We start from the raw sequence: 11,861 nt of genomic DNA, 5'->3' as shown, positions 1-11,861 counted from the left end.
CGAAAGCGGTAGGCGATAGAAATGCATACGCTAGGCATCGGCCTGAATGCTTCGCTTCCTACTCGCCCGATGCGTAGATTGCTAGCGCCACCCGCACCGCTTCGCGCCATGACCGGTTGTAGATCTAGACGTTGAATTTTGTTTCTTTGTAAATTTTCTTTCTTCATAACTTGTTTCTCTAATAAAATATTTTTTTCAAAACTTCACAGTCCAAAAATTGGGGGGGTGGCTTATACAAAGGGGGTGCTTATACATGGGGAAATACGGTATTTTCCATGGACAATATGCAAGGATTATGTATTTCTCATCTTTATAAAATAATGTAGCATTTCTTAGTGGAGAATTTAAACAATGTAAATTAGCACTATTTGTACACAGTACCTCAGATTTCCAATCAGTAAAGCATGAATTTTCAAACTGGGGCTCATAATCCTCAAGTAATTAGGAGACTGGTGTATATGTGGAGTTGTGTTTTTTTTTAAATAAAAACTGATCAAATTTTCCCTGGAAAGGTAAAGGCATAGGAGCAATTGTCTGAGCAGAGCTATTTCTAAGATATGGCCACTTTGTGATATATGGGTAATTTTCAACAAAGTATTTGTTGAATGCTAGAACAAATAAAATTAAAGATCTATCAAAAATATGGCGAAAGTTACCCATCTTCTATTTTCCTTTCCAACCTTAGCCCTCATTAAATCATCAATTATATTCATGAGGAAATGATTGCAAAAACAATTAATTGTTTTAGGGAATCATGGTAAATAAAATTCTAAAACCCGTGCAAAAACTAAATGTTAAATTTAGAAAGTTACCAGTATTTATGTAAGCTGATACGTTGAAAAACAATGATTCAAGTATGTTCACGCTTGATTTATAAAAATTTATTTTTTAACTCATACACAACTGGAGCTTTGTATTGAAGAGACTGATGTACAGTCTTAAATACAAATATGCATAAGACAAAAATTGCCTTGGACACTAGCTCAGAAACAAAACCCCTTTTGCATTACCAATATTGGTAATGTTGTGTATATGAAAATACCTATCATTGCTTCCCTCCCCATCTTGATTGAATACACTCTACCAACCTGTATCGCTGATACCCAACATCCTAATAGGGTTACTAATAGCATAATGTTGCTTGTAAAAAATTATCTTTTTATATATTTAACAGGCTGAATTAGTGCATTACATCCAATAAGTAAATAATAGGTTAATGTAGATTTGGCATACCAAACGCCCAATGAAACCTAAGAAGGATAAAGGACTAATTGGTATATGTTATTAAAAGATACTGATTTGTTAGAGGCTGGAAACTATAATACAAAAGAGGAAAATCAGGTTTCTATTGTTCTTCAAAAACATTCATAATTACAAATTTGGTCAAAACAAAACTTAGAGGCTAAGGGTTTCTCTCAATCTATCATTAATACTACAGCATCAATTCACGGTTACCCTCGGTTTTCAGTAACACAGTTTTTACAGGCTTGTATGTCATTTCAATGAATAATGTGCCTAGTAATTCTGTAACTCATTCCTATTTTATGTAATTCCCCTAACTATAACTTCTACTTTTCTGTAAGGTAGAACCCTATCAGCTGAAAAAGCTTGGAATTTATCAAGCAGATGTTATAAAAGACACATTTTGTCTTGGGAAAGGATGTCTCTTCTTCCAGGGAGCTCTGAGCAAGTGCAAGAGTATAAATCCCTTCAGAAGATAAAAGGCAGAAAGGAAGAAGGACCAAAGTTTTGAAAGCACACATTGTCCACCCAGAAGAGTGCTGTTGTTCATCTGTATTTTAAAAAAAGACTTCACAAGAGGAATGGCCTCTGCTGTGCTCCTCTCTCCTATTCTATGAGGTAAAAATCTCAATAGAGGAGAAAGAAAAAAAGATCCTGGCAGCTGGTCTTCTGCAAGTGCAACTGATTCAGACACATTCCAACTGGAGCTGCCAGACAAGAATCCTTAGTGGCTGCAACATTGCCCCTTGCTGGATTGGGTACTCTCCTGGAGGCTGACATTTAGATTCTTGCCTGCTGTTCCTGTTGCACTCTGTGGTTCATTTCTGGGAAGTTTCTTTGCTGAGGGGAGAGAGGAGGGTATATTTAGAGCCCTGGCTCTTAAATTTACTCCACAGGAAAAGTTAAAAGTACAAAGAAATGGTTGGTGGGGGAAGAGATTTATTCAGATCACCAGTTTTTTTCCTGGCTAATTCTGACCAATGTACCTGTTGTAATTCAACGGGAGATGGACATTCCCTAAAATACACTTTAGGGAAATGTATTGCTAAGCCAGTCATTTTATCCCAGCCCTTGGACCTTCTTATTCCAAAGTTTACAAGCTTCCCATGTTTCCTTTTTACCTTGACTCAGTCTGTCATTCAAACCATTATTTTTACATCCACCTTTCTATTAATTTCTCTATTTCCTGTCTTGTCTCTATTTCTCTCTTGCAAGTTTCTGAGTGCAAGGCTACAATTTTAGAGTCTATGCTCATACCCAACACCATAAAGATCCTCCTTTGCTTAGGCCTGCAACTTACCACAAATTTAGATTATTAAAATTCTGAAGAGTGTTTGAGAACTTAGATTACTATCCATGAAATAGTTTGCTTGGTGTAGCCCATGGCAGTGGTTGGAGAAGATACACTCCTCAAGCTGCCTTTCTCCTTCCCTTGACTAACCTATTGCCACAAAAGCCTCATTCACATTCATTGCTGTCTTCGCTGATGTTTCCATAAACAGCAAGCTGTTGTCCTCTGCATAGATCTGGGCTTCCTGTAAGCAATAATGTCAGAATTTTCAAAGAGATGCATTTAACCTTTGTAAGCTTGGCTGGCTTCTTCTAAAACTAGACCATATCAATGTCATTAAAAAATATGGCGAATGTGATCAATACAGTCCCTCTAACAAGCTTTGACCAAAAAGATCTAGCCACCCACATTTCCAAAGAGGGACTACAGGACAGACAACATATAGAAATATTGAGCAGACATGTTAAGGTATTAAAATATAATATGCTTAATAATTCCTGCAATTAGATTGACTGTGATAATTACTGTAAACATTAAGCAAGGGATTCCATTTAATTTCTCAACAGTCGATTACAATTACCCTGAAATTTGAGCCAAGATGGGCCAAAATCCCCATTATTATTACAGAAGGGTTTCAGAGAAAATAGTTCTTTGATTTGTTGTTCTTTGCTTGATCTATAGTTCTTTGCTTTTTTTTTTCAAATAGTGTGTCTTATTTCATTGGCTGGGATTAAGAAAATCAGGTTTAAACTGACTTCAGATGAAAACCTGGAAGGGGGGCTGCTATCTTAATCTCATCATCTTTCCAAATGGGGGGAGGAAAATATTGACCAGTTACAGTTAAAAAGTGATTCCAGAGACAACAAAAGGTATTCCAGGTATAAGCTGTTCATGTTTAGTCTAATAAATTTGTGATTATATGCAAGTTTGTACCAACCAAGGAATAAAAGGCGTGAAATAAGTAAACAAGATATTGCTAAATCTAGCAGCTTTGCACAAGTTAGCTGCAGTAGTCCAGAGTATAAACAGGTTAGTATTACCCTTGGATTGTAAATGCATAAATTACAGATAACAAATTGTTTAAAAAAGACCATTAGTGGATTAATACTTATCTTTTTATTATAATTAATACTTATCTTTTGGGGTAGTTAATAGTTAACTTTTTTGGTATTTTGAAATGCTTTGTTGATTGGTAAAAACACATTTAAGAATCATGATTAAAAACAATGTATCAAATTTTATCAAAAAGCCCAGTTTAGGACAGAGTAGCAAATTCATAGCAAAAATGAAATGTGACTAAGAGCTTTCCTAATTCATAGCTTATGGTACCCATTAGATCATTCCACAGTCAAAACATGTTGATGATGAATTATCCTGATAAAGCACCTCAAATAGTCCTTATGCAAAGAGTGAAATTTGAAAAGGATTCAATTGGGTTTGGACAAAAGTAGTACTTAACCACTTTATGATTCTTAAACTATCTTAAGATATTTATTGTTTGCATAGAAAAAGCATCCAAAATCACTGCAGAAGGAAAAGCTAATATTTCCAGTAGAAAAAAACCTTCACCTACTTGGAAATCAACAGCTCGTTTGCTGGCCAAGTCAGCCTTGTTCCCCGCCAGGGCAATGATGATGCTAGCACTAGCTTGCCTTTGCAGTTCCTTCACCCAATTCTTGGCACGCACAAAGGTATCCTATGAAGAGCAAGCACAGCTCCATAATTGTCACCCCCTGGAACTCTAACATACATATGCCTCCTGCTCCGAGATAGGTGACATATCATACAATGTATTTTTCAATGGTGGGGCTCCTCCACAATTGGACTGGGGGACAGCTTCAAACTGGGCCTCACAGAGTGGATTTCCATCTATCAAGCAGGCAAAAGTTGCTGAAGTATAATGGCAAGAGATACTAGCACCTTCAGGTCAGGATCTGAAGGGCTGCAGATTTACTATTCCAGTAGTGAATCATGATTCTTGGTTCATGTGCATTAATATAAACTCAATTCTTGTTTTCCCGTCTGATCAGAAGAGAGAAGGAGACAGAGTATATGCACAGAAGTAATTCAAGATTTAATACATGTAAATGATGTCAGTGCTTGGGATTTTGCTTATGAAAAAGTTAACACAAAATATCAAATTGGTAGATTTTAACTTCAGCTATGTAGGAAAGCTTAAATGTTCTGAGGCTTATAAACCTCTTGGAGATATTTTTTAATGGGAAGTAGAAATGTATTGAATAAACAGCTGCACCCTATGAAAAAATAGCGTTCAACTATACTTCTGAGCTTCTTTCTCTTCCTGCACCATCAGTATTACCAAGACCGCAAATTAAATGTCATCAGGCAAAGAAGCTAAGAATACCAAAAATCTAACAACTCAACACTGACCTATGTACATTCTCCAATTCTATAAAGCTAAAAGCTTAAAACTTTTAAAATTAAAAATGGCCAAACTCATGTGAAAACACTCATATCTTTCCAGATATGGCTGTTTTTGTGACATTGGGGCTATTTTCATTTGTAACGTAAATTAATTTGGTAATTCAACACATGACCATTCAATAGAATTATGGACATTAGGACATCTGTGGCTATTTTATTTTCAGTACCTGGTTAAAGCAGTTTTAACTGAGGCTTAGTTCTTATTGAGACCAGAAAGTAATGTCAATGCTATGTCACTTCATGCTGCAGATGAAAACTTTTGCCTGCCTTCTCTTTCATTGTATCTTTAAATATTTTATAGAGAAAAACTTTGTGTAGAATAAACTACCTGAAATTGTACTGCTCTGAAGTGTGACACTGTGAAAACTAGGCCCTATATTAAAGTGAAATAGCAAGAAATTCAAACTATTCTGCATCAGTGGTTCCCTCCCAGAATGCCATTGATTCAGTGGATGCATTCATAAATGCCTGGGTTATCATATTCTCAAGGGGAAGGAAACAAAAAAAAAAAAAGAAACACTGTTGCCCATGTGGAATAATTTTGGACCCAGTTTATAAAAGCCTTACCATATTAGTGATGTCATAAACAACTATAGCAGCTTGTGCCCCTCGGTAATACATAGGGGCCAAGCTGTGGTAGCGCTCCTGTCCAGCTGTATCCCAGATTTCAAACTTGACTGTTGTATCATCTAAGCAAATGGTCTGCGTGAGGAAAGCAGCTGGAATACAGAAGGAATAAAGAATAGAACAGGAATTAAGGCTGGGCTCCACTCGGGTAGCTATATTTTACATAGAAACAAGAACTTTTTCCCCCTGTAAAGCATCCAATTCTCAACTAAAATTTGCATTGACCAAATAATTACCCATCTGCTGTATTTTGAAGTTTTCATCCCAGTGACATATGTAAAAGACATTTTATCCCACTGAAAATGTAACTGCTAATGGAGAACAATGGTTTTAACATTTGTTCACCCTTTTGAATGTTCAATATTTCTGCATAAATGTGACCTAGAATATACCTGGCTCTCCACAGAAATTCTAAAACTAAATAAAGAAAACCCAACTAAACAAATGACTCAAAAACCATCGTACGGTACCGTGTTTCCCTGAAAATAGATCTGGTTTTATTTTCATTTGGGCTCAAAAATAAGGACTAGGACTTATTTTCGTGGATGTCTTATTTTTTCACCTAAGGAAGTGGTGAGTGTGGGGGCAGATGGGGGTAGGAGTGCTGCTACTGCCATCCCCTCTCTGTGCCAACATCTACTTGCCTGCGGCCGCAACGTAACAATCTCTCAGCATGCTGCTGCTGAGACATGAGCTCGGGTCTTGCTCAGACAGCTACTAGAATTAGGCAGAAAACCGTGCAGTCCATCAGGATCACACACCCCTTCTACACCTTTGCCCAGCTACTGGGCCTGCTGCACCTGCTGCTGGCCTTGCAGGGATTTCCCCCTCCTGTCCACGCTGCTTTCAGCAACTGTACTGGGCTGTTCAGTGCCTGCTGCGGGGCAACTTTTGGGGTGCAAAGAAGGAAGGAGGCCCCTCCTCTGTCTGTTCCACTGAAAGGCTTCCCCCACTCCCATTTTCCTGCCGATCCTCCTTTCCTTCGGGATGATTTATGCTGAAGCCACATGAGTGTATGCAGAGCTGGAGGAGCTGATGAGTGGGGGAGGTGTCTGGTTTGTGTGAGTAGGGTAGAGCAGGGGGGCAAAATTGCAGGTACTCCTCAGATCTTGTTAGCCGCCTCATTCATCACGGTTTGATTTTGCTTGAGATGCAGGAGAGGGAGAAAGATCGTAAGCACCTGCACAATGGGCAGGCAAGGTGAGGAAAACTCTTTCAGACAGTGATCTGCAAGTACGAAGCAAACTCATTCGGTCTAACTGCATATCTACATGCTGGCGGAAAGAGGGTTAGGTGAGCTACTGCTTCAGCAGGCAGTTCCTCTGTGGCACCCTACAGCAGGACAGACAGATGGTGGAGAGATTATCTCTTCCTCCTTTGCGCCCACAAAATTGTCCCATGCCAGGCAGGAGCAGGCGGATGGAGGAGGAAGGATCTCCCCCTTCATCCCACTGCAGGGCCACCATGGAGCTGTTGCCCGCTGAAGCCGCAGGGTGGCGGACAGTAGCACGGCCAGGAGAAGAGTCCTTGCGAGACCAACAGCAGCAGCTGCAGCTGGGAAGAGGCAGAGGGGGCAGACGATCCCAACGTGCTGCAGAGCTTTCTGCCCCATCATAGCATCAGCCTACGCAAAACCCAAGCTCCAGGACTGACAGAGCCTAAACTGTGGTCACCGCCGGCTCCAGAGTCACAAGGTGAGCTGTGGAAAAGAGGGACTTTCAGCTGTGAGGTTGCCTGGTGCTGTGGGCAGGGTCAGGGATGGTGAGAGTGCACTGGAATCACTTTTGTCTTTCCATGCGCCTGGAGAGACAAAATGAGAGGCAGCTCCCAGCCCTTGCTGGCTCAGCTGATCTGTGGGCCGCGATTAAGAAACCGAGCCTCCCTGAGCCCCCGTGGGGAAGGGAAGACACTGCCATGCCTCAGGGATCGTTGTGAGGGTACATGCAGGTGGGCTGCCTCCTGTGCTGCCACGGCCACCCTCTTCTCTAGGGCTTATTTTGTGGGTAGGACTTATATTAGGCCCATTCAAAAAAATCAGGCTAGGGCTTATGTTCAGGGTATAATATTTTCGGGGAAACACGGTATTTGCTTATTTATTGAGAAAAATTATCCAAAGCTACACTCAATTCACAGTGTAAAGTTAAAATAAATTAACCTACAACAAGCCACAGAAAGAAACCATGATTAGAGAGAAGTGGCTTAATTGTGAAATATTTTTGGATTTCACTGTGAAGATTATAATGTTAGTTTGGGGGACAGCTTGGTGTGTGGGAACTTTTCCTACAGACAGAGGTCTGGATTGAGTATCAGTTCATACATGAATTTTGATTTGTAATTGGCATACATCAATGATGCAAAAGTAGGTCTTGAGTTCACATGAAGTCCCATCATATATAAGTGCCTTCTAAATAATACTGATAAATTAAACATATCAACTTGACAACGGAAGGTGCATTCTGGTGGCTGCTTCCAAAGCTTTTAACTCTTTTCCTAAGTGCCAAATAGACCCATAATATAAGTATTTGTCTGAAAAACTGCAACATTTATTTTATTTGGCAGTCCAGAACTACCAAACCAATGTGAAGTGATTTACTTAAATATTGTCTGAGGCGCTTGTTAAGTGCTTTATTATGCCTGAATTTTTTTCTTAATTCATCTTTCTCATTCAAATCACGAAGCAGACTAACTTAGCATGATATGTCTGAAACCAGACTAATCACATCTTCCTTATGGAAGACAAGAGGGATTTACAAATGTAATGTTTGAGACACAAGCCTTAGTTCAATTCCATCATCTAAATATGTATAGAATGCAGATTCATAGCCGCTTGAAAATAGGTTCTTAAATAACCATTACTTTCTTCGGGTTCTTCACTTCTACCTAGTCAAAAATGACTGACTCAAATCTGGCCAGAAAAACTTGCTCTGCTAAACTTGTGTATAGAAGTGCCAGGGTATACAATGTGTCTGGCATTTGTCACAGGAACATTTTAAAAAGGAACAGAAATGATGTAGCTATTGGCCTCAAGCCAGATATGATACTTTAACAAAGCAAAGTTTCTGCATGGCTATGTACTTATGTCTTTTTTTTTATTCTTTCCACTTGAATTGGAACTACAGCTAAAAAAATTTCAAAGGGACTTCTGCAATATGTTAGGCATGATTTCTGATGTTATTTAACTTATATTTGTTTTTATTGTACTACATTGTACAGTTATCTGTGGTAAATCATCCAGATTCTCTTTGATTACGCCAGGAATAAATGCAATAAATAATTCTAATCGCAGCATTTCCTGGAAAGAACTCCTTAATGACAAACACTTGTTCACTACCATACAAGACTAATTTCCAAAGAGATTCTGAACAGCTTTATCCATGATTGTGACACTTACCTCCGATTGTACTCTCCTGATACTCGTGAAACTGTCCTTTTACAAAGCGCAAGACAAGGCTTGACTTCCCAACAGCTGATTCTCCCAAGAGCACCAATTTAAACTGAGAGATCTTGCCTAGAGTTGGCCCATTAGGACGTCGACCTGCCATGGCCTACAACAATGGCACAAGTTCCAATAGAAAGGTGAGACTGTCAGCAAACAATGCTGCAACTGAAAGAAAGAAATATTTCAGCCAGAGAAAGAACCAGGTTTCTTTTTTATAGCAGCTGAAGTATTAAAATTCAAACAGCCAGTTTGAATCATCTGCTGAGAAATCCTCGAGCAAGTCAGTTATTAAAATGAATACTGTTGTTCTTCACTTCAGAAAAAAATTGCAGCTGCAAACAGAAAATGAAAAGGATTTTGCAAGTTAGAAAAGTGCAAAAATTAAATGACTGTTAAATAGTTTTTTTTTTATTTTAATACACCGTGAACATCACCCAAAGACCAGTTTGGGGTTGTAACCATAATTCCTTAACCCCTTTCAGCTGTCTGAAGCAGCCTAAAACGGCTAATATTGATTAACCAGGCAGAGTTGAAAGTTTGAAAAAAAGTTGTATTACAAGCTTTGATTAATATTATACTATATTGAACTGAGTTTTAGATTAAAAATTTAGCATTTTACAGTTTATAGTATCTTTTTCAAGGTAATAGTTTAGAATTGAAATGGAAACAGTGTAATAAGCCACAAATAAATCTGAGTATCAGGAAAAATGGCTTAATTACTACGGAAGTTCAGCTGTTAAAAGTCAAGTTTTCAGCAAGAAACATTAAGATTTAAGATACAATTACATGACTCTAAAAGTTAATTATGTATGAAAATAACTAAACACTTAATGTTACCTGAAAAGGTTCCACCACCAGATTTTCAACCTGCAACCAGTACATGCATTTATCCCATGAGGGAAATATGTAAGCTTTATTACACAGGGTTCCTGAAATAACCGTTTAATATGTTTAAAGAAGGATAGGTTGCAGACTTGACATAATGTAACAAATATGATTAATAAAATGAACATTTTATTTTGCTCATATACCAAGATCATTTCTTGTAGGAGCTTTTCTGAACCTCTTATCTATAGGTATTGAATTACAATCCTCCACAATCATTATGGCCAAATTACATTTTGAGACTGAGGAAACCATTTTGAAGGAACTCAAAATTGGATACTATCAGAGGCAATGCTAGGATTTTTCACACTGCCCCAAGGCATCTGGCATAACTAGAATATTTTATATAGCAACTATTACTAGCAGTTGCCAGGAATCAATAATCACTAGAAGGCACCAATATATATAAAAGATAGATGGAAACCATATACCAACCTCAAGATGGAGTACACACAAACAGCCCAAGAAGATCAGAATAAGAGCTAGATAATGTTATACAAATCTGACACCTTTATTCAATGTATGGCATAAAACATATCAAAATGATTGCATGTATGAATGCTGTACCTAAATTTCAGAAGTCCCAAAGGTGCTTCCCCCCCACCCCCACAGGAGGCAACTGGACTTCATTTTTTCTTTTGAAGATGTTTCGCTTCTCATCCAAGAAGCTTCTTCAGCTCTGACAGATAGTGGGGAATTGTCAGAGCTGAAGAAGCTTCTAGGATGAGAAGTAAAACATCTTCAAAAGGAAAAAACAAAAAGGTCCAGTTGCCTCCTGAAGGGGGGGGGGAGAAGCACTTTTGGGACAACCATGCCTGGATGACTGAGAATTTCTAGAGCTTTTAGCTCTACAATTTGGGATTAACACCCTTGAATGTTGTGGGAGTAGGAATAGATTTCTAGAGAAAAATTGCAGACTACAGGAACCAGGAACACTACTCTGTGACCCTAAGGGCACAGATAAACCTCCAAGTGTCCAACGACTCTGTAAAAGGATGCAAATGGCCAGCTATCTGCAAGGAATATAAATCCTTCCATTCCCCACTATTCTGTCAGAGCTGAAGAAGCTTCTTGGATGAGAAGTATAACATCTTCAAAAGAAAAACGAAGTCCAGTTGCCTCCTGAGGGGGAAAAAAACATCTTTGGGACAACGATGACCTGGATGACTGAGAATTTCTATAGACTAAATTTCACATCAGATATTAAAAAGTCATATTAAAAGGGAAAAAGGAAGGGAGCATTGAGGAATGTCACACCCACCACGATAAGCACCATCTCTTGTTATCGCCATGGCTTTGTTTAAATATCAGCGATTATGTTGTTTAGTTCTCAGGTCAAGGACTCGGTCCCAGTTCGCAATAATCTTCAAAGCAAAGCACCCTTGTCAACAAGTCCCAAACCCAGCGCAGCCTTTTGTAACCAAAGCAGACGCTACTCTAGTTCCAACCATGTGATCTAATTGCCTCCAGAAAGCCAAGAATTTCTCGCATATAGTACTCGTTTACCAGCCACAGGTAGTGACAGATATACTGTCCCAGAACATGGAAGTTTAATTTGGCTTGCCAGGGTAAGAAATCACATTTCCAAAGCCACTCTTACGTGTGACGGAGGGAAAATTAAAGGACTCCCACAATAATTTAAAACTGGAAGGAAAGTTTTAGAGATTGATTTTCGTCTTCCCCGAACAAAACCGTACACTTACCCGCTCCCGCCTGCGGGACCGCCGCGGAAAACAGTCCACCGCCTGCCTGTCTACCAGAATCCCGTTTTCTCCAATTCCAAACCTAAAACGCCGCCACTTCCGCCCTCGCCTCCTTTTCAGCTTCTTCCGCTTCCTCAGAAGCTCCGTATTTCTATTTCCTCTCCCTGACAGGCTGTCTCATTCGCAAATCAAGAGAAAGAATTCGAAGCCCTGCCTTTTTCACTCCCTC

General features: G+C 39.1%; 1 protein-coding gene across 2 annotated transcripts; it reads right to left on the bottom strand.

Annotated features, from left to right (window-relative positions):
- Positions 1-866: 866 nt before the first annotated feature.
- RAB5C (RAB5C, member RAS oncogene family) lies at positions 867-11,788 on the bottom strand. Of its 2 annotated transcripts, XM_087917683.1 has the most exons (7): positions 11,633-11,762; positions 9,882-9,973; positions 8,997-9,209; positions 5,546-5,697; positions 4,107-4,229; positions 2,684-2,777; positions 867-2,082 (listed from the first exon to the last, which is right to left on the bottom strand). In XM_087917683.1, the coding sequence occupies exons 3-7, from the start codon at positions 9,145-9,147 to the stop codon at positions 1,967-1,969; spliced, it is 636 nt and encodes a 211-aa protein (XP_087773809.1). In that variant the 5' UTR covers positions 9,148-9,209; positions 9,882-9,973; positions 11,633-11,762; the 3' UTR covers positions 867-1,966. The 2 variants fall into 2 exon arrangements, with proteins under 2 accessions (XP_087773809.1, XP_026566703.1); XM_026710918.2 differs by lacking the exon at positions 9,882-9,973 and having other exon boundaries at positions 11,633-11,788.
- Between the last annotated feature and the right edge of the window lie 73 nt (positions 11,789-11,861).

The sequence above is a fragment of the Pseudonaja textilis genome, chromosome Z, assembly GCF_049901715.1.
Source record: "Pseudonaja textilis isolate UNSWEBS1 chromosome Z, rPseTex1.2, whole genome shotgun sequence".
In the NCBI taxonomy this organism is placed as follows: domain Eukaryota; kingdom Metazoa; phylum Chordata; class Lepidosauria; order Squamata; family Elapidae; genus Pseudonaja; species Pseudonaja textilis.
Note: the sequence above shows the minus strand (reverse complement) of the source record. Positions and strands in the feature narration are given on the sequence as shown.

Excerpts from the sequence above, each read along its gene's own strand:
- RAB5C (XM_026710918.2), bottom strand. The coding sequence starts at position 9,147 with ATGGCAGGTCGACGTCCTAATGGGCCAACTCTAGGCAAGATCTCTCAG. Across the intron at positions 4,230-5,545 it reads TTTATGACATCACTAATATG|GATACCTTTGTGCGTGCCAA; the intron begins GTAAGGCTTTTA and ends TGCTCTTCATAG. Across the intron at positions 2,778-4,106 it reads AACGAGCTGTTGATTTCCAA|GAAGCCCAGATCTATGCAGA; the intron begins GTAGGTGAAGGT and ends TATTGCTTACAG.